This window comes from Nothobranchius furzeri, chromosome 13, assembly GCF_043380555.1.
Source record: "Nothobranchius furzeri strain GRZ-AD chromosome 13, NfurGRZ-RIMD1, whole genome shotgun sequence".
NCBI classification, from domain to species: domain Eukaryota; kingdom Metazoa; phylum Chordata; class Actinopteri; order Cyprinodontiformes; family Nothobranchiidae; genus Nothobranchius; species Nothobranchius furzeri.
The window spans coordinates 25,066,564-25,093,711 of NC_091753.1; the positions used below are offsets into that span (position 1 = coordinate 25,066,564).

The following is a 27,148-nucleotide window of genomic DNA, read 5'->3' on the forward strand; positions in this document are numbered from 1 at the left end:
AACAGAGACCCTAACGATCCCCAACAGCTGTGTGTGTGTGTGTGTGTGGGGGGGGGGGGGGGGGGGGGACTTGTGAATAAAGCCGGGCGGACACTGTGTGACTTTTTCACTTTTTTGAGACGATTTTCCACTCATGCGAGAATCCACAAGATTGGGGCGAGTTTTGCGCTGAGCGTCTTGTAGTGTACAGGGGGTTACGAGAGGCAATTAACACCACGTGACCAGCTACCAATCAGCAAGCTTGAGCTCGCACGGACTTCTGGCGTGTTTGATATTTTGCTCGTCCCTCGTGAGGGTATCGCACTGTTGAAGCGGCGCTGCGAGCAGCTGCGACCCAAAAAGTATCACAACCGCTCACGGCGCATGCGCAATCGTGCATCAACACTGCTCGCCCACTCTTTCCCTAATGACACATGTTGTTCGTTTTTATTTCTACACGTTTTTTTACTCACAAGGATTGTCAAGAAAGCATGTTTGTCGTGTTCATGTCAAATTAAACTGATCACTAAACACAGATTTACTTTCTTTATTTCGTTTTCCTCATCCAACCCCCATGAATCCCTGTGTGTCCTCCTGCAGCACTCCCGAAGGACAACAGGCAAGACAAAAAAGTCTGATGTGTTGTGAAAAAACAGCTAGTTTTTAGTATATTTTTAGGTCCGACGTGTTGCTACCAGACGTACAATGTGAGCAGTCAGGTCGCATGCGAGAACTGGATCGTACAGTGTGAGCGCCTGACTCGTGAGATCTGCCCTGCGAGGAAGTTGTAGGGTTTGAGCTGAAGCTGCGTGCTACGAGTGAAAAAGTCGCACAGTGTCCGCCCAGCTTAAGCCTTCTTTAATGGAGAACTGACTATAGTTTGAAAGCGTGGTTCTTTTGAGCTGAAGGAGAATGCATCATCGTATGCATTCACAATGAGTATATTGTCACAATGTATGTTTTCTTTGCCCAGGTAATGCAGAGCCAAACAACCAATCCTGGAGATGCCGAAGAGAAGAGATATTCTTGCCATCGTATTGATTGTGTTACCCTGGACTCTGCTCATCACTGTTTGGCACCAAAGCGCTATAGCTCCACTCCTCGCTATCCGCAAGGGTACGAAATGCACCTCACTCCACACAGTCATATCAGACCTGAAGTGGGTCCTTGAACCTAACACTGCACTTCACTTTTAGACAACAGGCTGCTCATGTAGAGACTCTCAGCAGCCGTGACCACAAACTTGATCACAACTCCATACCTCTCATCCTATAACTAAAAACCTCATTCCACTGGATGGCATGAGGAAGACTTAAGTCTAGTTTATACTTCTCCATCAGCAGGGCGCTGAGACACACTCACATATCGATGGAGATGTTTTCTTTCAGACTTTTCCATTTTCTGGGGAATCCGACTACTCCACCTCTTCATGCTGTCGGCCACCTCCAAACCCATGTTTCCCCCATTTTCCTCCACAAATCAGTCTGCTGCACATCTTTGTATTCCTTCAGTGAGGGGTTGTAGACAGGTTCATGTTGTCAAGACTTCTTCCATAAGACGTTCTTCAATGCTGCTAGATATCTTCAACACATGTTTTTTTCTTTGGAAATGGCGGTGTTGTTGACAAACTTAAAGGAAGTGGTATTCTAACCAATCTCAGGCTTGTACTCTCTCTAGTATTTGAAGGACATTTAAAAAATTGGACATGTGTCTTTCACCCTCTGTGGGCCTGCAGCAGTGTTGACAGATTATGGCGTTGCACTTCTTGACACGCCCTTTAATGAAAATGCATAAACTAGTCTTTAAAGTCACTAACACACGAAAACCACACACACACATGCAGCCCTGCCCATCTAGGGGGAAAAAATGTGTCCACACCACTATGTTTTCAGCAAAAAGTCCAGAGCATTGTGACGCTCATACATTGTTATGCCAAGCCTGTATGGTGGCCGTAGCTCCTTGGAATAACAAGGTGGCATCCTTAACCTAATCATTTGCCTGTGGTCTTCTAGAGCAGTTATTGAGCTTGGAAATATAAGAAAGCATAGCAGACATGATGTCAGAACACTTATGTCATGGGCAGTGATGCCAAAAAACCTAAAACCCTGGTTAGTGATGTCCACAAGCAAATGCTGACAACGGAGAGCTTGCAAATCTTCACTTTGGTCAGATTTTTTGCAAGATTCGTTTTTGGTGTTGGTAATCTTCACTTTTGTGTGGATAACAGGCCTTAACCACAGAAAAATATCTTAATTTTGTGGGACGCCCAGCTGGCTATGAGTGCACATGGTTAGAGTTTCATATATAGCTCATCTAATCTGTTAGTAAATTTCTATCAATAACAGCTAACAACACAAAAGCATCTCAAATACTCAGCCACCCTCATGCATAAAATCTATAAATAACATGAGACCTCTCATCCTTGTCTGAAAGCCTGTTTGCGCTCCAGCTTGGAGTCATTAATACACACAGAGTCTCCCCAGCCATCCTCTGAGACCACAAACCCACTGTATAAAATGTCAAGTACGCTGCAGAGTAAACATCCAAATTAGAGCGTCTCAAATCAGCGAGGCTGTTTGCGCCGCTCTCGTGGCATCACAAGGGCACGTTTGGGGATAAACAAACAAACTGGACTTATTCAAATGATCCAAAACATGTCGCACGGAGATATTTACACATTGTTTGAAGTCATTAGTTTGTGCAGGTTTACTAAAAGCATCCAGTCTGCAGTCTGCTTAGCCGTCTGTGGCGAAACGACGACGATTAAAAAAGTAAAGAATTTCTCCTAAAATATCAGTTGTGAATAGCTGAGTTATGTTACCATCTCATGGGATCTAACAAAGACACAAGAGGAAAATCACTTAAAGTATAGTTTTTTTATGCTGTGCTATCTGCCCACAGGCCTCCTCTTGTGTGCTTCTGCTGGAGATTTTTCTGGCAGCGGGCTCCTTGGCAGCCTCTCCTGAACATCTGGCTATCAGCACTTTGTGTTAATCTTTGTGTGGCAGAAAATTCCTCTTTTCATATTGAGGTGTGAATAGAGCCCGAGCCGAGTGGTGACAAAGACCGCCATTAGCTTGTGGCACAATGAAACGAAATGAACCACCTTGAATATTCTATAACCACACACCATCCATCACGGCTAGACTATTCAGGTCAAACCACGCCGGCATTTACAGCTACAGTCCGCCCAAGGTGATGGATTCATCGCTTTTTTTACACGATAAGTGATTTTTTTAAATGAGACATAATTTCTCACACAAAGACACAAAGAAATTTAGGGTGAGACTTTTTTTTAGATACATACATATAGAGCTGTTTTTAAACAGAGTTAGGACTGGATTAGACGCAAAAACAGCTCACTTGAAAATATTTACACTCAACATGAGTCGTCAACTTTCTTTCACACATAACGGCATATTGGGCCACTGAGCATTTCACTAAGTACAAAAATGAGCCTTTCTCTGAACAGCGGGGCAGTATTTTTAGCTATGTCCACTTTATTCATGTCCCATTTATTAAATAGCTCAGATAATAGCCTAATGGCTAATTATTATTGTCCTCAACTACTTTCATAATGTTTGGATATTTTGAGATATGTGTGAATGTTTAAGACTTTCATTGTTCTGCTGTGGAAGCTGCAGCAGAAGTAGCCAAAACCTGCAACTTAAAGAGCAAGTCACCCCTACCAGAGTCTTACTCCACTCCCACTTCCTGTTTGAAAAATTAAACAAATGCTGTTGTCTGGCAGGCCAAGAGGGCAGAGCCACGAACACACACACACACACACACACACACACACACACACACACACACACACACACACACACACACACACACACACACACACACACACACATACACATAGTGTACTGCAGAGTTTTTACCTGAACAGACAGACAGACAGTTTTAGGCAAAATATTACAATTTTAACTGAGATGCACTAAAGTGCCAAACGATTAACTACACGTCTACAGAACGATTAGACACTCATTTATATAGTTGTTTCAGCAAAAAAAACGTTGATTTGGGGGTGACTTGCTTTTTAAGTTCAAGTCTAATTCTTGTTTTATTACACTGTAAAAAACAAACGTACAACCTTCAATTACAATAATTAAAACAACAACTAAAGTTGGGTTCAGAAGAGAAATTGAATTTGATTGTTTGGGGTACACTTACAATAACCAGCTTTCACACTTGGTACATTCTCCTTTTTTGTTTGCGTTATCGTTTAATTTATGTTCTCTGATAAAGCCTTGTTCAACTGAGAAGCAGAATGTTAAAATCTTTGCTAGTATTATCACTTTATCTTAGTGAAAAAAATGACCTATGAATGAGTCAGTGATTTTAGACGAGTCAGAATGCTTCCACACATATTTTACAGTATGTTCTAGAAAAGGAGGGGTAAAGGCAACAGATAGGGGAGTCTGTGGTGGAGTCTGGACAAAAAAAGGTCTTTTGAGTCCACATACACGTCTATTTTCCTTTTGAAATAAAAAGGAAATCCCAAAGGTGATGCTTTGGGAATAGCCGGACTCATCTTTCCCTTCTCTCGTGTCGCACTGTCTCCCTGTCCGTCAGCTGTGTTGTCCTCTCACGGTGCCTGCTTTCACTTTTCGCAGCCTGTCACCACCTAGTAAAAGAGATCTTTATCATTCCAGAGAGGTTCGCAGTCCACCACCACCGACTCTCAGGTACACTTTACCCCCACTGGGTCTAAGTCACCTGAGGCAAATTTACAAAGAGCAGCTCAAGGTTGCGCTAATGCCTTAAATGCCCTCTTATCCCCATATCTGCAGATGAAGGTGCCGAGGGCAAGAGGGAGGCTGGTGGCCAGGACTCAAAAGAATACTGTGCCTCGGATAAGGACATTGTGGAGGTGGTGAGGACCGAGTATGTGTACACGCGGCCTCCACCCTGGTCCGACGTGCTCCCAACAATCCACATCATCACTCCCACATACAGTCGACCCGTGCAGAAGGCCGAGCTGACGAGGCTTGCAAATACTTTCCTCCATGTCCCCAACCTTCACTGGATCCTGGTAGAAGACTCACAACGAAGGACGCCCCTTGTCACGCGACTCCTCCGGGAGACGGGGCTAAACTACACACACCTAAACGTGGAGACACCCAGGAACTACAAGCTGAGAGGGGACACCCGTGACCCCAGAATCCCGCGAGGGACCATGCAGAGGAATCTGGCCCTGAGGTGGTTAAGGGAAACCTTCAACCCCAACAGCAGCCAAGCTGGAATCGTCTACTTTGCCGATGATGACAACACATACAGCCTGGAGCTGTTTGAGGAGGTGAGTGCTGGGAGGCGTAATAAAACATGGCTGATTTGGATACAGCATGAAATAGAATCTGAACACATTGTTAAAGGGACTTTACGGAGTTTTGAATTTTTATGCTCGCGATTGCCCCCTCAGACCAAAAGCGTAAGGGCAGCTTCAATAGTAGGCTCGTGCACGAGGCACGCATGCTGTACGTGCACACTCCTTAACGAAAATAACAGCTGAGACAATCCCTTGTGTGTGTGTGTGTGTGTGTGTGTGTGTGTGTGTGTGTGTGTGTGTGTGTGTGTGTGTGTGTGTGTGTGTGTGTGTGTGTGTGTGTGTGTGTGTGTGTGTGTGTGTGTGTGTGTGTGTGTGGCCCGGAGGACAGAGAACAGAACGTGCAGCTAATTAATTAAATAATTTGGTTCTGTACCTTTCTCTTCAGCACAGCCGACAAAGGTTTAAGATGGGTCAGTCCTCCTGCATGCTCAGATCATTCCCTTCCCTTGCTTGAAAAATTGTTCCAAAATGAAAGTTGAACCCACATCTTTTTTTTCTGTGAATTCAATGCCGTTCGGCGAGTCTCAAATAAAAATTTGGGCATCTTATTGTTAAAAAAATATATCATTAATGTAAAAAAGAAACTCTAAAAAAACTTTGTGTTCATCCAGAATCAAACCCAGGTCTCCTGCATGAGAGGCAGACATCTTACTAGGTGAGCTAAAGCACCAGTAACATTCAAAGCATCTGTAACTTTTATATCCTTGATGACACCTGAAACAACGTCAAACCAAAGAACGGTTCGGAGCGAAAATGGCTATTTTGTTGCTAATTTGCAGGAAATATCTTGAAGAAAGTTCTACAGAAAGTAGCAAAGGGTCCTCAGAAATGTAGCTAGGTTCATCACAAGGCGTTAGGAACAGCGACAAAGTCGCTGAGTTGGCACCATCGACTACCTCACTCTCTGCTGCTAAAGCTATGGATAGCAAATGCTACGGGCTATGCCTGAGCGTGAACGCGCATGAAGCAGCCTGCTCGACCCAAGCATCTCTCTTTTTCTGTGATTTTACAGAAAAACTGGCAATCGCAGTAAAAATGCCAGGGCTCATTCTACAGGACCAGGACATTGCAGGAGAATGTATGAAGAAGACATGTATTATTTCTGTACGTTTTGGCGGTCAAACTTCCATAATGCCCCTTAAAGTATTTTATAATTTTCATTCTAAGACTAAACGCTGATTTATACTTCTCTGTCAGCTCGAGGGTGGAGTTGTGCGGAGAGGTTTTCCATTTGGACGTTTCCATCAGCTGGGAAGTGTTGCAAAGCAATTCTCCATCAGGGCAACAGAGGGTGTAGCACTTTCTGAGGGTCTCCTGTCACCACGGCCATGTTTCTGGTCCACGATAGTGCATTTACTATTGTGTTTATATGTATTTCAGAGACTTTTTAACATGGATAAAGGTGTCTTCGTTCTTCTCCACCTTGTCCTGCGGTCACCACCTCTAAACCCATGTTTCCCATCACTTCCGTCCACGAATAAAACACTTGCTACAAGTCTTTGTACTCCTTCCTTCACGGATGATATGATATGATAAATGACACACACTTGTATATCGCCTTTCAGAGTCAGAGGACACCAAAGCGCTTTACATTACAGTATATAACTCATCCATTCACACACACATTCACACACTGGTGGTGATGAGCTATGATGTAGCCACAGCTGCCCTGGGGCGCACTGACAGAGGCGTAGCTGTCGAGCACTGGTGCCACTGGTCCCTCCGACCACCACCAGCAGGCAAGGTGAGTTAAATGAAGCAGAATTCGCTGTCCGGAGCCGGGATCGAACCTGCAACCTTCTGACTGCTGGACAACCCACTCAACCTCCTGAGTTACTGCTACCCATAACGATGATTAAACGTCAGTAATTTCTGACTTTTTTGCGAGAAGTTCTAAAAATTGTTCGGTGTCCACTAAATATCTTCGGCTCCATATATTTTTTTAGGGGCAATGACTGTGCTGTCAACCAACTTAAAGGAAGTGGCGTTCTGACCAATCAGAAGCTTGTGGTCTCCATTACTGTTGATGGATAGTTAAAAAGTTGGGCCTACCTCCGTCGGCCACTGCGAGCCTGTTAGAAAGCCCTTGCGCTGACACATGATGGCGTTGCGTGTCTCTGTACCCACGCAGATGGAGAAGTACAAATCAGGCTTTAAGTACAAGAACAACCAGGAGCCTAAATGGTGATCTGCCTCAATCATCATCAGACAAGTTCAGCTGGTCACCACAGTTCAGATGACACAGATTGTTTCACTAACCCTGATAGACTAGTGGTGGTGCGCAGGAGCTTTGGCATGGATCTGCTGGGTTCCTGAAGAACTGCTTTGAGAAGGGAGGTGTCGTGTAGCTGTCCATCAAACTGGAACCATTGTGTTTTCACGAGGGACCCACTCTGCTGTCAGCTGCACCAATCCTTGCGCAGATCCCACCTTCACGGCCCTGTGGGGTAAAACCTCTATTTTTATCAGACATTTTCTCCACTATTAACAAGCGCAGTTGGGAACAGCAGAGAGATGTTTGCACATGTAATCCGTACAATTCAGGCCATCCATCTTGACATGAGTGGAATTACCTCAGCAGATACGATCCAGGTCCTCCAAGCATCTGCCCTGTGTCTTGTTAGCGGCGCACACAGAGTTTGTGGCAAAGAGAGCGCCCGATATTGACGAGGCCTGTCATTACCTTTTGCTGGGAATTGGCCAAAGTGCTCCATCTCCCTCTGAGGCTCTCCATCACCTCCACTGTGCCTATTAATGGACAAGGCTAACGGGCCTGAGGGGCAGAGAGAGTCGGCGAGGTAGAGACAGAAAAGAGAAAAATAGAGTTATAGCTCGATAGACGGAAAGTTGTCTCACACTACTGTCCAGTTCACCAGAACAAGAGCATCTGTCAGTAAACAGGCTGTGGGTTTGGTGCATGGGGATGGTGACTCAGTGAGGATAAAAACAAACATGGAAAATCAGGAAAATCACCTTGCAAGCTAGCTGTATCAGTGGGCCTTTCACTTACTCTTTATCATCCTAAACCAAAGCAACGGTTCGAGCCTGTCAGGGTCCAAGTCAGCAGCAGCTCATGTTGGGTTGTGACAAGCTGAACTCCAGTAAAAATCTGCTGCAAACACCTCCACATTTCAAAGCTTTGTAAGCTATCAGTTTGTGCTGATAATAATTAAAAAGCTTCACTGTCTTACTGGCAGCTGTAGTTGGATTTGACAGCAATCAAAAATGGCTGTTTTTGTTCACTAGAGTAGAGGCTGATGATTGGTTTTCTGGTGACAGGTGACAACTCACTCCATCCCACCAAGAATTTTCAGATATTTTCAGTGAAAGCCTTGCTGGGTGGTACTACTACATAAATCACTTTTAAATTTTCTTAGAAAACCAGGATAATCCTTTTCTTTGTACCGCCGCATCACTTTGTAAATAAGATGCTCGGTGGAAATAAGAACTGGAAAGAAAATCTAGAACTAAAAGTGTTTTTTTACTGGTTCATAATTCCTGAAGACTGAATATCCCTATCCAGCATGTCTAAGAAGTTTCCCTGTTTCAACACATCTCATTTGAATCAGTGGTGATTCTGCAGAGCCTGAGTAGCTGATTTAGCCACTGAATCTGCAGGGTGAGATATAAAACAAGCTGGATAGGGGATCTTGAGGACCAGGATTGGGCACACCTGGTCTACTGAGTGCGTCAAAAACAGCAGAATTCATCCATCCATTGTCTGAAGCCACTTTGTCCACACAGGGTCGCGGAGGGGGCTGGTGCCTATCCTCAGCAGTCAATGGGGGCGGGGTACACCCAGGACAGAGAGCCATTCCATTGCAGGGCAACACAGAGACACACAGGGCAATCACACACACACACTCTCACACCTAAGGACAATTTAGACAGACCAATTAACCTAACAGTCATGTTTTTGGACTGTGGGAAGAAGCCGAGTACCCGGAGAGAACCCACGCATGCACAGGGAGAACATGCAAACGCCATGCAGAAAGATCCCAGGCCGGGAAGCGAACCCAGGACCTTCTTGCTGCAAGGCAACAGCTCTAACCACTGCGCCGCCACAGAATTCATGATGATAATAAAATATTTTCTAATTAATTTCATAATTCCAGTTCAGACTCTCGCATCTGGCATTAAACCCACGTGGCATTAAAAGGACAACTTCCCAGCTAAAATCAGAATGATGTTCATTGTGCCACAGTTAACTGATTAGAATAAACAGTTTCTTCTAGTAGGCACTGATTTTAGTAAGAGAAACTTGTTTAAATCTCTTTTACCTGCCAACAGTTTCAACTTCTCGGCTGAAGCTTTCTTCATGGGCTGTCATCAGGTGGATTGCTTAAGCGGCCTATAGCCGGTATTCATCAATCATGTGATGGGCTGGAACCACACACAGATCATAGGAAAAGAAAGTGACTGCTACAAAAGATGGATATGAGAATCTATATAAATCAGGACTCATGACAGATCAACCATCAACAAGGAGGAAGCAGCATACAGGCTCTTGAGAAACTGGGATGCACTCCGCATCACCACCACACTGCATGTGGGAGTCCCCGTCGACACAACAACTCCACACGACACGCTCCAGGAATACCGGATATAGGCCACGTCAGCAGTCCACCATGAAGAAGGCTTCAGCCGAGAAGCCAAAACTGTTGGAGAATTATACAAATTATTCTTACTAATATCTGTGCTACTAGAAGAAACTAGGGGTTGTATGAACTAGTCGACTTCACGGCTCTGTAGTGACTTTTTATGCCTGTCATCGACTAGTCGCTGTCACGTGATAATGACTGACAAGATGCAGTCCTCCAGCAGGTGATGAGCCCCTGCGTCGGGAGGCGGAGGCGGCGCGCTGTGCAAGAGCGTCGGTACTGACACCGGCGGTAAAACAGACATTTAACCAAACTGTGACCTTTTTCCTCTTGCAATTTTACCTTCCCCTCACCCCCATCCTAATCTTAACCAGCTTGCGCATGCAAAGCTCTGATCGTTGACGTGCTCCAGACATTGCGTCCTGAGCACCGCCAAATCAGGTGTCACCACCTCAAAAACAAATTAAACACGCGATCGTTCATGTCGGCTCATTTCCTTTCATGTTTTCTGTCTGTTATTTGTGCCTGATGCATTTTGCTGCTGCGGGGCGAGGCTCTTCACCTGTTTTGTCCTCCGGTGACGCACCCCCAAGATTCCACTATCTCCGCTCCGGCACGAACTCCGCAGCAAAAACGGTCCCGTTGTAGTCGGCCAGCGAGCAGCGGCACTCTGCTGTTTTTGCGGTCGGTAGATCTTTTAGAACTGCAGTTCAAAGGTAACTCATAAGGTGAATATATATGAACCCAGGTAGCAGTTTTTCTTTAGGATTGAGAGGAGATGCAGGAAGATAATAAACAGGCAGGACAGAAAAATAGTCAAATAAAAACAAGTTAGTTTTTGTACCTGGTGGTTGCAACAAACAGACACCATTGAAGGTAATCAGAAGTGAGGAACAGAAAATGAAATAATTATTTTAATGTTCAGAGCAGCAGGAAAGGCTGCAGGCGCATCAGTGAGTTTGCGGCTGCTGCGCAGGGGGAGGGGGAGAGGACTGAAGTAGGATGCAGAAAGTAACGTTGTTAAAAGAGATGTGTTAACTTAGAAAATGTGGGCGCAATTTTAATTGTCAAAAACTCCAGCGAACCTACCCCCCCACACACCCCCACACCCCCCCCCCCCCCCCCCCCGTGCCGCTTCAGGTGTATGACGTCATCAACGACTAGTCGAAGTCGACTCGATTTTCATTACTTGACTGTCGACTTTAAAAAAAATTAAGTCATGCAGCCCCTGGAAGAAACGTTCTTTTTCTGATTCCTAAGAAGCAGACCCTTTGTTGCAGTTGGCAAAAATATCATTTTATGGCCATGACATCACATATCTGTCATTGCTGATGCAGCTTATGGTGCAGCAGAGGAAAACCAGCTGACTTCAAGACACGTCAATCCCTTAGTCCAACAACACACGTCCGCACAAAAAATGTTTTATTATGCACATTCTTTTTAGGTCAGCCCTGAATGAAAACTGATGAAAACTTCATGAAAAATGTATTTTCCAGTTAGAAGTCTGCAAAAAGCTACTTTAATTAGTCAGCCTACATTATAAATGTTAGAAACGTCTCCCAGTAAAATAAAACAATCCTATTTAGTGTTCAGTGTGCTATTTTAAAACTCTCTCTTCTAATCCAACACAAACAAGTGATAACTAATATACACTTTCATCCTGTTTCAGTTAAATTATATAAACCAAGTGAAGCTAATGACAGAGACTCCGTTCTTGTGTAAAACACTGATCACTTAAAGTAGCACTTTCATTTAGGGTCATTTAATATTTCACAGATATTCTAAAACTAACCAAAGACGAGTTGTCTGAATTAATTTTATGTTCACCTTATTGTGATGTCATGCAATAACATTTGAACAGTCAGACTTCTAATACACACTTACTGGTCACTTTATTGGTACACCTAGAGTTGGACCACCTTTTGCCTTCAGAGCTGCCGTAATCCTTCGTAGCATAGATTTAACAAGGCGCTGGAAACTTTCCTCAGAGATTTTGGTCCATATTGACATGATAGCATCACACAGTTGCTGCAGATTTGTCAGATGAACATCCATGATGTGAATCTCCCGTTCCACCACGTTCCAAAGGTGCTCTGTTGGATTGAGATCTGGTGACTGTGGAGACCATCTGAGTACAGTGAACTCATTGTCATGTTCAAGAAACCAGTCTGAGATGATTCCAGCTTTATGACATGGTGCATTATCCTGCTGAAAGTAGCCATCAGAAGATGGTACACTGTGGTCATGAAGGGATGGACATGGTCAGCAACAATGCTCGGGTGGGCTGTGGTGTTGCAACGATGATCAATTAGTACTGAGAGGTCCAAGGTGTGCCAAGAAAATGTCCCCCACACCATTACACTACCACCACCACCACCAGCCTGAACCATTGATACAAGGCAGGATGGATCCATGCATTCGTGTTGTTGACGCCAAATTCTGACCCTATCATCTGAATGTCACAGCAGAAATCAAGACTCATCAGACCAGGCAACATTTTTCCAATCTTTTATTGTCTAACTTTGGTGAGCCTGTGTGAATTGTAGCCTCAGGTTCCTGTTCTTAGCTGGCAGGAGTGGCACCCAGTGTGGTCTTCTGCTGCTGTAGCTCATCTGCCTCAAGGTTCAGTGTGTTGTGTGTTCAGAGACGCTCTTCTGCACATCTTGGTTGTAACGAGTGGTTATTTGAGTTATTGTTGTCTTTCTATCAGCTCGAACCAGTCTGGCCATCCTCTTCTGACCTCTGGCATCAACAAGAGCTTTTCACCCACAGAACTGCCGCTCACTGGGTGTTTTCCATTTTTTGGCCCAATCTCTGTAAACCCTACAAATGGTTGTGCACAACAACCCCAGAAGATCAGCAGTTTCTGAAGTACTCAGACCCCGTCTGGTACCAACAGTCAAAGTAACTTAAATCACATTTCTTCCACATTCTGAAGCTCGATTTGAGCTGCCGCAGATCGTCTTGATCATGTCAACATGCCTCCATGTGATCGGCTGATTAATCATGTGTGTTAACGAGCAGTTGAACACGTGTACCCAATAAAGTGGCCAGTGAGTGTAGTTTAAACATCATAATGTACACATTTTTGTCATTTCTTTCACCAAATGTGTCCTAAACTATAGTACACACAAGATCCCACTGACTTCCACTTTATCTGAGCTCTGGCTTTTTTCTTACAAACTGGAAGTTTTATTTTCTCCTACATGAAACGCCAAATGTACGCTGCAAAAACAGATTTCAGAGAAAGTAAAAAAATCTTAATTCTTAGTCCAAAAAAAATCACTTTTTCTAGACAAATTCTGTCACATTGCTTAAAAATCAAGTAAAAATTCCTAAATATCCTAATTTTCTTGCTTTTGAGGGGAAAAAAAGAGTCAGCCAAAGATTGCTTGGTTAAAACTAGCAAAATAATCTCAATTTAGTTTTATTTGCTAGTTTAAATAACATTCAAGATTATTTACGTTGTTTTAAGTAATTCTATTTTTCTAGAGAAGTTTTTTAGACTAAAAATAAGATTAAATGTCCAAAAATTTGATTCTTTACTTTGTTAGAAATCTTTTTTGTTTCCAGTATACAAGTACATTTGAGGCCTTTTGCCTTTTTAGTGTGTGTTTCAATTTTGCACAGTCACTGTTTATGAGACCAAATGACTTCTCTGCATTTCTCATGGAGATTTCAGGTCTACACGTGCACGGTTACCATGGTGATCCTAATGAACCTCTGGCAGCTCAGTGAAGTTTTTTGGCTGATTCTCAATACACTTAATCAGTTTATACCTGAAAACAGACATTTTTTTTCATAGAGATGGTTTCCACAAAATATCAACTCTGTCAGGAATTATAGAAAAAAAAATCTATTTATGTTTGAATGGAGCTGTTTTGGCTCACTTCCAAATTTCTGCTGTAAATTTCAAGTTTATGAATTGCAATCAGGACTTGTCAGTTTTTATCTGTGCAGTAAGTATGAGTAGGTCTGAACAAACTACAGGTGCTGGCCAGTAAATTAGAATATCATCAAAAGGTTGAAAATATTTCAGTAATTCCATTCAAAACGTGAAACTTGTACATTATATTCATGCAATGCACACAGACCAATGTATTTCCAATGTTCATTACATTTAAATTTGATATTCATAAGTGACAACTAATGAAAACTCCAAATTTGGTATCTCAAAAAATTAGAATATTCTGAAAAGGCTGAATATAGAAGACACCTGCTGCCACTCTAATCAGCTGATTTACTCAAAACACCTGCAAAGGCCTTTAAAAGGTCCCTCAGTCTTGTTTTGAAGGCACCACAATCATGGGGAAGACTTCTGACTTAACAGCTGTCCAAAAGACAATCATTGACACCTTGCACAAGGAGGGCAAGACACAAAAGGTGATTGCTAAAGAAGCTGGCTGTTCGCAGAGCTCTGTGTCCAAGCACATTAACAGACAGGCGAAGGGACGGAAAAAATGTGGTAGAAAAAAGTGTACAAGCTCTAGGGATAACCGCACCCTGCAGAGAATTGTGACGACAAACCCATTCAAAAATGTGGGGGAGATCCACAAAGAGTGGACTGCAGCTGGAGTCAGCGCTTCAAGAACCACCACGAGGAGACTCATGAAAGACATGGGATTCAGGTGTCGCATTCCGTGTGTCAAGCCACTCTTGAACATGAAACAGCGCAAGAAGCGTCTCGCCTGGGCCAAGGACAAAAAGGACTGGACTGATGCTGAGTGGTCCAAAGTTATGTTTTCTGATGAAAGCAAGTTCTGCATTTCCTTTGGAAATCAAGGACCCAGAGTCTGGAGGAAGAGCGGAGAAGCACAGAATCCACGTTGCATGAGGTCCAGTGTAAAGTTTCCACCGTCAGTGATGGTGTGGGGTGCCATGTCATCTGCCGGTGTTGGCCCACTCTGTTTCCTGAGGTCCAGGGTCAATGCAGCCGTCTACCAGGAAGTTTTAGAGCACTTCATGCTTCCTGCTGCTGACCAACTTTATGGGGATGCAGACTTCACCTTTCAACAGGACTTGGCACCTGCACACAGTGCCAAAACCACCAGCACCTGGTTCAAGGACCATGGTATCCCTGTCCTTGATTGGCCAGCAAACTCGCCTGACCTTAACCCCATAGAAAATCTATGGGGTATTGTGAAGCGGAGGATGCAATACGCTAGACCCAACAATGCAGAGGAGCTGAAGACGACTATCAGAGCAACCTGGGCTCTCATAACACCTGAGCAGTGCCACAGACTGATCGAGTCCATGCCACGCCGCATTACTGCAGTTATTGAGGCAAAAGGAGCCCCGACTAAGTATTGAGTGCTATACATGCACATTCTTTTCATGTTCATTCTTTTCAGTTGGCCAACATTAGAGAAACAAACATTTTTTCATTGGCCTTTAGAATATTCTAATTTTCTGAGATACCAGATTTGATGTTTTCATTGGTTGTCACCTATAAATATCAAAATTAAACGTAATAAACATCGGAAATACATTGGTCTGTGTGCATTGCATGAATATAATGTACAAGTTTCACGTTTTGAATGGAATTACTGAAATATTTTCAACCTTTTGATGATATTCTAATTTACTGGCCAGCACCTGTATACCCCAAAAATGACTGTAAAGTAGTTTCCGCTGCCCCCTTGTGAGCGGTCCAACATGCAAAGACGCTCACCTTCTTGTTTCAGTTGCAATTTGGGCTTCTTTTTTTTTATATAATAAAATGGTTAGCGTTTTTGCCTCAGTGCTCCAACCTCACAAACATGGGAAGGCCTCTCACTAACTAGAGCACAAAACAGAGCCGCAACACACACACACACTGGCACGCGTTCACAAACTGGAGCAACACTCGACAAGACACCACGTACAAACACATCGCATTCACCAGGATCGGGCTTGAGAGGCTCGGATATGTTTTTTTTTTCTTTTTTCATTTGCTTGGCTCAGCCTGCAAGAGAAGGGATTTGTGTTGTTTCACTCCAGCTGATATTCCCTCCAGAAGAAGCAGGCAGAACACTCATTTTCACATTTTCAGTGTGGATGGGAGTGACAAACCTCTTGACACTGCCTGCAAAGAGCCTGATTTATTTTTTTTCCCCTCTTGTTTTAAATTCTTATACCCATATCTAACTGGGACATAAGCAGGGAGGTGACACCTTTGCAGCCAGACTTCCAGAATGTTCTTGTATGAATAAGAAAGTGTGTTAGAAATGGCAGATTAGGACTCTAATGAGGGATGGTGCTGGAAAATGTGACCCTCCCTGCATGAAAAGAAAATCCCAATTACCATGCACACGAATGCATATCTGAACCCGGCGTCTTTTCATTCTAACCATTAAAATCCCAAGCTCATTAAGACAGGCTCGCTTATTGCTGTCCCAGGAGTTTAACTCCAAAAACCTACAGCTGCACGACAACATGGAAGCTCTGCTCCTCCCCATCACCTGACCCAGCCAAGAACATTTTCTATACTTGTTCTTTATGCCAACAAGGCTCTTTATCTTGCATAAAAGCAACAACACCTTTATTTTTAACTGCTGTAGAATTGAGATGCAACATTATTTTTCTTCTGAACTTGATTAAATAACCTTGCCGTTTCCAAACCTCGGTCTTGCCTCATTCAAGAAGCGTACCTTTTCCGGCCGCAGCAGCTCCTGTCAGCTTGGTGAGATTCACAGAGCAGCAGACAACAGGAGTGGGCGGCGTAACTGTTTGATCCTAGAAGATTAAAGGGGCGATAGGATTGAGCGGGTCTACCTTAAAGAATCATCTGAAGTAACCAAACACTTGCTCTAATGGCTCGGCTCCTTCAGACCCTCTCAGCTCCGCTCATGTTTGCTCCCTTTAAGATGGTTGAGTCTCATTATCTCATTGTAGGGGCAGCTGTTGAACAGTGCGTGTCAGCAGCATGGTCAATATTCACCATCTTTAGGAATGAATCATCGCAGCAGCTCTCTGCCCATGCTCTGCTGCAGCGCTGCTGGCTATAAGGCTGAACCAGTGTCTCACTGTCATGTACACTTTTTCAGATGACTAATTTGCTCTCTTCTCCTCCCTCCCCCTTCCCCTCCCTCACTCTGTTTCTCATTTCGACCCTCTTCTGGCTAGATGAGATCTACTCGGAAAGTTTCAGTGTGGCCTGTGGCCTTTGTGGGCGGCCTGCGCTATGAGTCGCCCAAGGTGAATGCAGCCGGGAAGGTCTACGGCTGGAAGACGGTGTTCGACCCCCACCGGCCCTTTGCCATCGACATGGCTGGCTTCGCCATCAACCTGAGGCTCATCCTCTTCAAGCCACAGGCGTATTTTAAGCTCCGTGGGGTGAAGGGAGGCTACCAGGAGAGCAGTTTGCTCCGAGAGCTTGTAACACTCAATGACCTGGAGCCAAAAGCAGCAAACTGCACTAAGGTAATTATTTATTTTAAATGATCATGAATGTTAGACAAGTTGCTAACCTCGTAGTGTCAAGACGCAAACTGCTTTCTGTAAAACATCACCACTGGCAACGGGACTGTGTACCAGATGTTTAAGTCTCTCACTCACTTGTTTTGTTTCCAACACATTTGCAGTGGTTTTTGGTGTAAATTAATGTGTTTTGAGTGAATCTCTGTGAGAAAAAAGCTGCGCCGCTCCTGTTTCAGGAAGTAGAACTTAGCCGGAGGACGGGGGGCCAGAAAATAGCAGGGTTTACTCTCACTTCACACATCAGCGGAGCGCAATGGTTTACTAGCAACTTTCACTACGTGCCAATACACACTGGGAGAATCTCAGCCATGGTGCGGCTTCTCTGCCATGCTCCTCAATGCACTGGCGAGATCGCAAAATCCCTCGAGACTTCAAAGGTCATGGTTTGTTTATGTCAACCGCCATTAAACCAAGAAGGAGATCATATTTGAAATCATTATTTGATGTCATATATGATGTTGTCCCTCTCCACTGCCAGGATTAAAGCCATGAAAAACACACTGCTGCACTTCTGGAATGATTCAGAGAGTAAATAGGCCATTGGGTCACATGTCTTGATGTAACCTACATAGATATTAAATTGCATCGCTGCAATAGTCTTTTATTTTGAAAATTACAGAGGGTTTTACACTGAAACCGTGTGTCATTTCCTATCCAGCCCTATGTTAACTGCAGAAATAGTCGTGTCCCACGAGTGGCTCGGGCACAACAAGATCCAGATCTTATCTCCTGGGACGCGCCTGCACATTTTCATGTCGCGGCTGATTTGAATCACCCTTATAGACTATAATGGAGCTGTGACGATGTGCGCCGCTGATGCTTCCTGCGTCAAGTAGGGGTTAAGAGTCTTACTCGTTATTATTCCTGATATTTGGACATCTCTTCTCTGATTGGATAACAGCAACGCAACTCTACCACTGACGGTTTGCTCTGCAACGTATCTCCAGAAGCCTGTAGGACAAGGCAAGTCAATTCCAGGCTTTGATGGCCAGTATCCAGACCGTTGTAAAGGTTTCTCTAGTCCAACACACTAGATTCAGTGGTTGAATCACCTGTAGCTCATCAGGCTCTGCAGAAGCCTGTTAACCACCTACTAATTGAAATCAGGTGTGTTGAAGCTGGGTTAAAAGCAAAACGTGTTGGATAACAGCTCTTGAGACCCAGAATTGAAAAGCCCTGCTGTAGTTCTACTATGTTGTAGAGTTGCTAATGCTAACGGTTAGCTTCTACTAGTCAAGACGTGCTCTGTTCTCTCCTGGACGCTAAATCAGCAACAGCCTTCCCCAAAGTGAGCTAAGATGGGTGATTCTGTAACTACAGACCAGAAAGAAAACCAGCGCCAGGCTGCAACTGTTGGCAATGACTTACAATCATGCATGTGAGATAGTCAAAAATGTCTCCAAGGACTTGTGAGGGTTCACGGCTCTTTCAGGTGTTTTGAATGATTTCCCGTGATAAATCTGTCCTTACTTTCTTTGGGAAGGGACTGTTTACTTGTAAATTGTAATAATAGTGAACTCTTAGGAATAGAGTCTACAATCTTGCACAGAAATGAACAGGAAAAAAAAATGATTGACTGGTTGGACTGTCGGACATTACCACTGATCAGATTCTGAGCGAGACGAAATTGGATGTAAAATGAAGATAAATGGTTCTGTCACTAAATTCAGAACAGAATATTTTTCTAATGCTTTTATGAGTTTCATTAAAATGTTGTAAATAGTACCGCGGAGTAATTGTCACTAAAGATTTACATGATTTTTCCATTTTGTTCTTAAAAAATGGTTGCAGCCTAGTGAGGTACTGGCTTTTATTTACACATTTCATGTTGTCTTCTGTGATTATTTTAGTCCGATTTGGCATCTGTGCATGCAGTTGTTGCATTCACAAGTTTACAAAACATTTATTTTACAACGGTGGCACAGGAGTTAAGTGCTCGCCCCGGAATCGGAAGGTTGCAGGTTCGAGCCCCGCTCAGTCTGTCGCTGTCGTTGTGTCCTTGGGCAAGACACTTAACCCACGTTGCCTGCTGGTGGTGGTCGGAGGGATCGGTGGCGCCAGTGCTCGGCAGCCTCGCCTCTGTCAGTGCGCCCCAGGGCAGCTGTGGCTATATCGTAGCTCATCCCCACCAGTGTGTGAATGTGTGTGTGAATGGGTGAATGACTGATTGTGTTGTAAAGTGCCTTGGGAGGTTCCAGGACTCTAGAAGGCGCTATATCAAATACAGGCCATTTACCATTTACAATAAGAAAAATACTTTCTTAAAAAATAAAAAGTTTATATCCGCTTTGCCCTGAAAGCCAGTCTTTTATGCCTCCACAGAGGAAACAAACTATTTGACAGGAAAGAATGATGACTTGACAGGAGAAAAGACAAAACCCTGACAACCTAAGGTCATCAGATGCTTGTTTTTATTTATTATTGTCTGAGAATTTGTTTTGAGTCAACGATTGCTGTCTCTTTCTGTCTGAAGGAGCGTACTGACAAAACAGTCGAGCCTTATAAACCTTTTTCACAAAAACCGGAAGTGCGTCATCAGCGGGAAATCTCTGTTTCTAACTAGTTCAGATTTGAGTCAGCACGGATCGTTTCTACACTACAAGCCCTTCACATTTACCCAATATAAAAATCAAACAAGACACTGAAGACCAGAAGACACAGCAATATGATACTGGGATGTCGAGCTGCCACCCAAGAAAAATAAATTACTTACAGGGATATTGAATTACAACATGATGATCTTACTATTCCAACAATATAATTTTCACATTCTTACAATAAAAAATCACTTTCAAACAACACACGTACAATATTAAATCTATAATAAAATATATGATAATTATGTTGTTCAACTGTGATAAATATCTATTGTTTGAACAATAAACTGATAAAGTTGCATTGCTCTAGTTTTATTTTGCATGGGTGGCAGCTCAAAGGGACACAAAACCAAAATATCTGTTGTTTCTGATAAGGTGCTTTGTAGGAGGAAGTGATCATTTATAGTTTCTATGCTGTTTGTTGCCCTTAAAACCATTATTTTCAGCTTTCATCTCTAACCACGCTCTCCTCTGATCCCTGACACCAACAAGACATTTTTATCCACACAGCTGCATATTTTCTCTTTTTCAGAACATTCACTGAAAACCTTAGTTGGTGAAAATCCCAGTAGGTCAAGCACTTCTGAAATCCTGGGACCAGCCCATCTCACACCAACAACCATGATGCATTTTCAGCCTTTCAGATGCTCGGTTTGAGCCTCTCCTTCGTCTTTAGCATAGATGTCTGAGTGCATTGAGCTACTTGAGTCAACAAGGTGTACCCAATAAAGTGGCCGGTGAGTGTATATCAGATGAGAAACACGTGAGTTTAATAACACAGACTCCGCGAGAGCCGTCAGTTACAGTTGCTATGTTGCCAAGAATGTAGCCATCATTGATTATATTTCTCACGCGTGCCCACATCCTCACATTACCACTTGGCAGCAGAGTTCTCTCCATCCCAGTTCCACCACTCCTGCTTACAGCTGTCGGTCTGGTTTAGCTCACTAAGCCTCTCTCTGGGCAGGGAAGAGTCGGCCAGAGGGCTTCAGTGAGCCAATACCCTCACCAAATGCACCCTTACATACAGAGATGGAGGGAGACAAAGAGGTAGACGAGAAGAAAAGGAAGGGGAAGAGAAGTGCTTTCAGACAGGTTTTTTATTCCCCCCCCCCCCCCCCGTCCTTCCTGCCACTCATGAGGCTAAATGAAAAGAATGGATTCAGGGAACGGCTCACAGAAGTGAATTGGGCTTAGTGGGGGGAGGCAGAGACGTCACGCTGATTGCAGAGGAGCACAGGAACAGACAGAAGGGGGTGAGAGGACGGAAAAGGGAAAACAACATAAAAAGTCGTGTATATGAATCTTTTTACCTTATAATCTACCACCTTATGTGTGACTTTTAACCCCCCATCACCTTTACACCTTAGTAAAGAGGGAGTGGGCTCCTGGCACACATCATGAATAATTCATCACTGCTGCCAAGGCGAGATGAAAGGAGGGAGGGACGGAGGGAAATGAACCTGACACTTTTAGTTTGTTTCCCTTTCGCTATTCTCCTCACCATCGTTTTTCTTCGTGTTTGTTCTGTCTCAGGAGCCAAACAACGCCAGCACGACGGCTTTACAGAACACCAGAGTACAGAGCAATAACACAACCTTACACATGTGTACGTACAAGAATGGAGGCAGGCTGAAGGGGGCAGAGTAGAGTTTGAAAGAAAACAACTCCTGCGTTCCCTCTTTGCGCTCCTTTAATGCAGGGTTCATGCTCAAGCAGCTCTTTACACTCAGACGGGCCCCATGGTGGTGAGTGTACCGTTGGAGACGCATCCGGAATCGGCCGTTCTCAGGAGCACGATGGTGGGAGGAGGGGTAGATGGAGAAGATACTGAATGAGTGCATTAAGGGAACAGCATGTCGCTAATGTTTCTGTTGTTTGTGTTTCTATGCTGTTTTTTTTTAAACCAGATCCTCGTTTGGCACACGAGAACAGAGAAGCCTGTCCTTGTAAACGAGGGGAAGAAAGGTTTCACGGACCCTAACGTGGAGATTTGACCAATTCTCCCACAAAATATGGTGAATAATAATAATAATTGTGAGCTTAATGAACAGAATCCTTCATATATGAACAAGTGTAATGAATTTAGTTGAAGGATTGTCATTTGGATCTAGTTAGATCCTAAAGAGAGCAGGTGCTGTTAACACTTCCTAAGGAATTGTACAGTAGTTTTCAATTTTTCTATGTCGAGGCTCAATTACAGCAGCTGTTGTCCATTATTAAATGTCACCGAGGTAATAAACGGGTTTAATGAGCTTAAATTGGGCCTTAATGCTCTCTCTAAGCCTGTTTTAATCCTTTCTATTGCAGGTGTTTGGCCTTGGATTTGCAGGGAGGTTACGGAGCTCCTTGAGAAGTGCAATCATTGTCTTGATGAAAAGATGGAAAAAATACACGAATGGAAAGGATTGGATCCAAGATTTTATTCCCTTTGTATCAATTCCCAAACATGGACCAAAACTGTACGTAAATGTCACGTGAAAGCACAGACGAGTCAGAGGAGGCAGTCGTTTGTCGGTTCTGCTGATGAAGAGCAGAGGGAGGGGGGGCAACATCATGGATCCCTGCAACCCCACGGAACAATGAACCTCTACAGGAACAGACAGCACAACACGAACAGCAAACAGCCAGCAGAGGCGGGCAAACAAGCTGCTTCAAAAGTTTATTTTACCTAAAAATGTTTTAAAAGGATCTGCACATGGAAAATTCCAGTAAGGGATGAAATCGGCAGCACTGGATTAAAACGAGGACAAAGACGTCTCAACGATTTTCCTCTGAGCAAAGGCAACAAAGGAGGGAACTTTTTTTTTTTTTGATAACTGAAACGTTTGCTGTAATTCAACAGGTTTTATGAACACTTGACCTGCTAGCTCAGTAGTACTGACTCTTACCTGCATTTACCGTTAGGTTATTATTCTCCATCCACGTCATTAAAACTCATGCATTCACAGTAACTCATCCACACACTGAAAGACCCCTTGTGCTTGAAAAAAGCTGAGCTCAAACACACTCAAAACAACTAAATCTTAACTCTCTTCATAGCACTTACAAACCACACGGATTTCCCTTTGTGGTAATGTGTATAAACTGTATGAGATTTATCAGAGGAATGAAGATTTATAAAAAGTGCACTGTAACTACTGTATCTGTGTGTGAATGCAAAACAAATATATTTTTTTCCTAACTAATTTATCAGATTGACACAACAACTTAAGATCAGAGTCAGGAAATCTGATCCCCCATGGTGGTTCTCAGTCTTTATTTTCTTATGTGTTTTGGTGAGTGAATATTTATTGTTGTCTATGAACTTTCAAACCATTATCAGACACAGTTGGGGTCACACCCTCATGATGAGGTGAGGAATGCCATCAATCTGCGGTTTTTAATGATTGATTTGAACCAACTCCCTCAATGTTTTATAAAAACAAGAATTACATGCACACTTTTGAATTTGGAGTGGAAAATATACATAAGTTCAAATGTATTATGAGATGATTTAATTGACTGCACTTGGTTTTATAGAGACTCATCTGTCAACCACAAATGAAATTAGGATGTACAAGAACAGCCTGACAACACCCAGTTCTTCAGTCCATCTTAGGCTGGAAACCACCAGTACCAGTGTGGCTGTCCACACTGAAGCCTGTTTTACTAAATAATGGACTGAGAGAGTACCAACAAAGAAAGAAGCTTCTGCTTCAAACGCAGAAAAGGTTTGATGGTCAGGCAGAACAAAGATTGAGCTCTTTTGACAAAATGACAAGAGGCATTTGGAGAAGTCTGATTGACGCTGTACTGATTGTAAAGCATGGTGGCGACAGTGTCATGCACGTTGGATGAGATCAGAAATAAGAAATTGGACTACCTTTTTTTTTTTTTCAAATTCCCCCCAAATCACTGGCTACATGGTTTAACCTAAGTCACATTCCAAATGAACAGTGACCCCAAACACACATCAGCACTAGGTTCTGATTGGATAAAGCAGGCAAATGTTAAGATTCTGGAATGAAATTCTGACATTCCTGACCCTGTTGAGTATTTATGGACTAAATATAAAACTGTGGTCGGTGCAGAAAACCAACTACTTTAAGCAAATTGAACAAATTGTCCTGGTGGAAATATCCGGCCAGAACGGCACCAGAAGCGTGTAAAAACACTGTAGTCAAGGTGCAACTTGGCCAGTTTTAATATTATACATATGATCAACAATAAATTCAACCTTGTGATCACAATGCTTGGTTTTAAATATCACTGAAGTGGAATGTTGTGTAATTGTGCATTTGAACAACAATTCAAATCAGTTATTAAAAGTCCCAAATTAATGAGTGTGTGTAAACTTCTGACCTTTTTCACGCTGATAGAAAAGAACATATCAATTGATATTAAAACACTCAAATGACATATAAAGTGCAACACCTGTGGCAAACTGCTCACTTATTGATCAGATAATATATATTTAACTTAAGTTGATGCACGCTAAAGAAGAGCAGAACAAAATGCCACAGAGGTAATGGCAGCCCAGTGGCGTTAGTACTGATAGAGCCCCAAGTCTGCAGAGGAGATCCAACGATAGGCATCAGGAGCGATGAAACAGTACAGCTGAGCACTTTTACAAAGTTGTTCCACGCCTCACAGTACGATAACACAGTCTCTCCTCTGCTTGACAAATCGGCCATCTGTAATACACAGTGGTGGTCTTTTTCTAATACCGTCTTGCTGTCGTAGCTTGAGATAATTTAAACATTAAGCCTCAGTAAGATATCTGTGCAGCATACTTGCCCCACCCCAACACACACACACACACACACACACACACACACACACACACGCTCCACCTAGCATTAACTGCTGCAGAGATGCTACAGCCACTCAGGCTCATCAGCCAGAGAAACCCACATTATTACAATCTTCCACTTGAGACTGATCACATGCAGACTGCTGAGGCTGCTTTCACTCACCACATGATATTTACACTGAGCTGGGAAATCACCAGCTATCATATCCTTCCATTATTTATTAAGCATCAAAAAGGTTTAATATATTTATTTATGTATTTATTTCATGTCTGGATGTGCACTTAAACTCCAGCAGCTGCTCTCTGAAACAGCATGCTCACACGCTCGGTACGCTGCACACGGATCATTGTGTCGATCGGCGATAGGTTAGTGCTACCAGCGAGCGCAAAACACCTGCAGTAGGTACATCTGTGTGCGTTCTTTCTGAGTGGTTCTTCTTAATGAAAGAATCCACCTGAAATAGTTTAGCACTGAAACGATCTAACAGGTATATAATTTAGAAACATGGCAATGTTTCTAAAATATATATATATACAAAAAAAGCATTTTTTCTTGTCATGGTGCAGATACACTCCTGTCACTATGATGTACAGATCTGCACGAGGGGGGTTAGACTGGCACAGGGAAGTGTAAACAGTATTCAAAGGGCTTACCCTTGAACATGACGTTTCACTTTACAGCTGATCTAAATAGTTAATCTAAATAAAGCAATATCTTATAAGGTCGACCAGAGAAAGCCTTCTTGTGGCATAGATCCACCTTGGAGTTTCATGTCTGCTTAATGAGCCACCCCCTCCAGGGGCGCTCCAGTAAGGCACAACACTACACATAAATTATCTTTTTCCCCATCTCCACACTCATCTTCCACCCTCATGTGATTCACTTTTGATGCATGTGACTCTTACGGTTGTTTATTTGCCACAGCAAATCTGTCTGAGGAGAAAAAAAATGTTAGTTGAAGCAAGATAAATAAATAACTGAGAAGAATCTTGTGTATAGCTGTGATTTGTTGTGTCCTCAGAATGTTTATACACAGCTGTCACACACTTAGGCTGCAGGTATGCATCATCAAAGTCTTGCAGAATAATTTGCTGATTGTTACAGAAATTAATGAACCTATGTCACGTAGGGAACATTATGCAGAAGCAGCAATCCTTCAATGTAGCAATTAAACCAAGATGTAGAGAGAATATTTGCCCTTGTGAGGTTACTGTGGGAAATATGTCAGAATTTTTGATAAGTCTCTTAGTTCAAGGTTTTGGGAAAACAAAATAAAGCCCTCCTGAATCCATCCATCCGTTTTCGTCTGCTAATCCAGGGTTGAGTCACAGGGGCAGTAGCCTAAGCAGGGAGGCCCAGATTTCCCTCTCCCCAGCCACTTGGGCCAGCTCCTTTAGGGGAAATCTAAGGCATTCCTTGACCGGCCATGAGACATAATCTTTCCAGCGTGTCCTGGGTCTTCCTTTAGGTCTTCTCCCGGTTGGACGTGCCCGGAAAAACTCACCAGAGAGGTGTTCCTGAGGCATCCTAACTAGATGCCTGAGCCACCTCCACTGGCTCCTCTCGATGTGGAGGAGCAGCGGGTCTACTCCGAGCCCCTCCTGGATGTTTATGTTTATTTATTTGGCAGACTCTTTTATCCAAAGCGACTTACAATTTATAACCTATAGGGCATGTTGTGATCTGTGGGGGAAACCGGAGTACCCAGAGGAAACCCACGCATGCATGGGGAGAACACACAACTCCGCTCAAAAAGGCTGCAGCCGAGTTTCAAACCTGCAACCTTCGTGCTGCGAGGCAACAGTGCTAACAACTGCGCCACCATGACTGATCTCACCCTATATCTAAGGGGCTCGACACACGGGGGGCGACAAACGACCGTGATCGGCGAAATTCGTCGCTGTCGCTTTTATTACCCGACACACGGGAGGCGACCCGCGCCAGCGGCAAAGCCGTCTACGCGTTCTGTTTCATGGCAAAATAGAAACTTCCGTTGTTTTGTTTGGCTGTGTCAGGTTGTAGGGAATTAAGGTTATTTAAGTGGTTCAGAGTTAATAAGGTGGTAGATATGATGTTTCACAAGGTGCTGCTAGAGTTATGTGAAATCTTACTTCTGATTTTACTATATAAAACATAATAATAACCAACTTCTCCTCCATGTTTGCTCGGAGATGTACGGAGCATCCTGTCCGCTCATTGGTCAGTGAATGAAACCTCCGTTGATTGGTCCTCGTCCAGGCGACAGCTTTCTGGGATCGCGTCGCTGGGTCGCCTGTGCACGACACGTGCACGAGTGCAAAATTTCAAACTCACATTTTTTGCGTTTCGCTTAGTAGGAGGGAGACCCGCGATTTTTGCTTTATGTCTCATTGAAAATGAATG

At 43.5% G+C, this 27,148-nt stretch overlaps 1 protein-coding gene across 8 annotated transcripts in view; it reads left to right on the forward strand.

The window, feature by feature from the left end:
* The window catches only part of b3gat1a (beta-1,3-glucuronyltransferase 1 (glucuronosyltransferase P) a), a 131,318-nt gene extending 105,565 nt beyond the window's left edge, over positions 1 to 25,753 (forward strand). For 4 of the 8 annotated variants that reach the window (XM_015952032.3, XM_054742863.2, XM_054742864.2 and 1 more), the window contains 6 exons: positions 953 to 1,095; positions 4,602 to 4,673; positions 4,779 to 5,284; positions 17,020 to 17,316; positions 21,881 to 21,988; positions 22,281 to 25,753. In XM_015952032.3, coding sequence (XP_015807518.1) covers positions 984 to 1,095; positions 4,602 to 4,673; positions 4,779 to 5,284; positions 17,020 to 17,316; positions 21,881 to 21,967 — 1,074 coding nt within the window. In that variant the 5' untranslated portion in view covers positions 953 to 983 and the 3' untranslated portion in view covers positions 21,968 to 21,988; positions 22,281 to 25,753. The remainder of the gene's footprint in view (positions 1 to 952; positions 1,096 to 4,601; positions 4,674 to 4,778; positions 5,285 to 17,019; positions 17,317 to 21,880; positions 21,989 to 22,280) is intronic. The other 4 variants (XM_015952033.3, XM_054742867.2, XM_054742868.2 and 1 more) reach the window with 2 other exon arrangements.
* Positions 25,754 to 27,148: the final 1,395 nt, after the last annotated feature.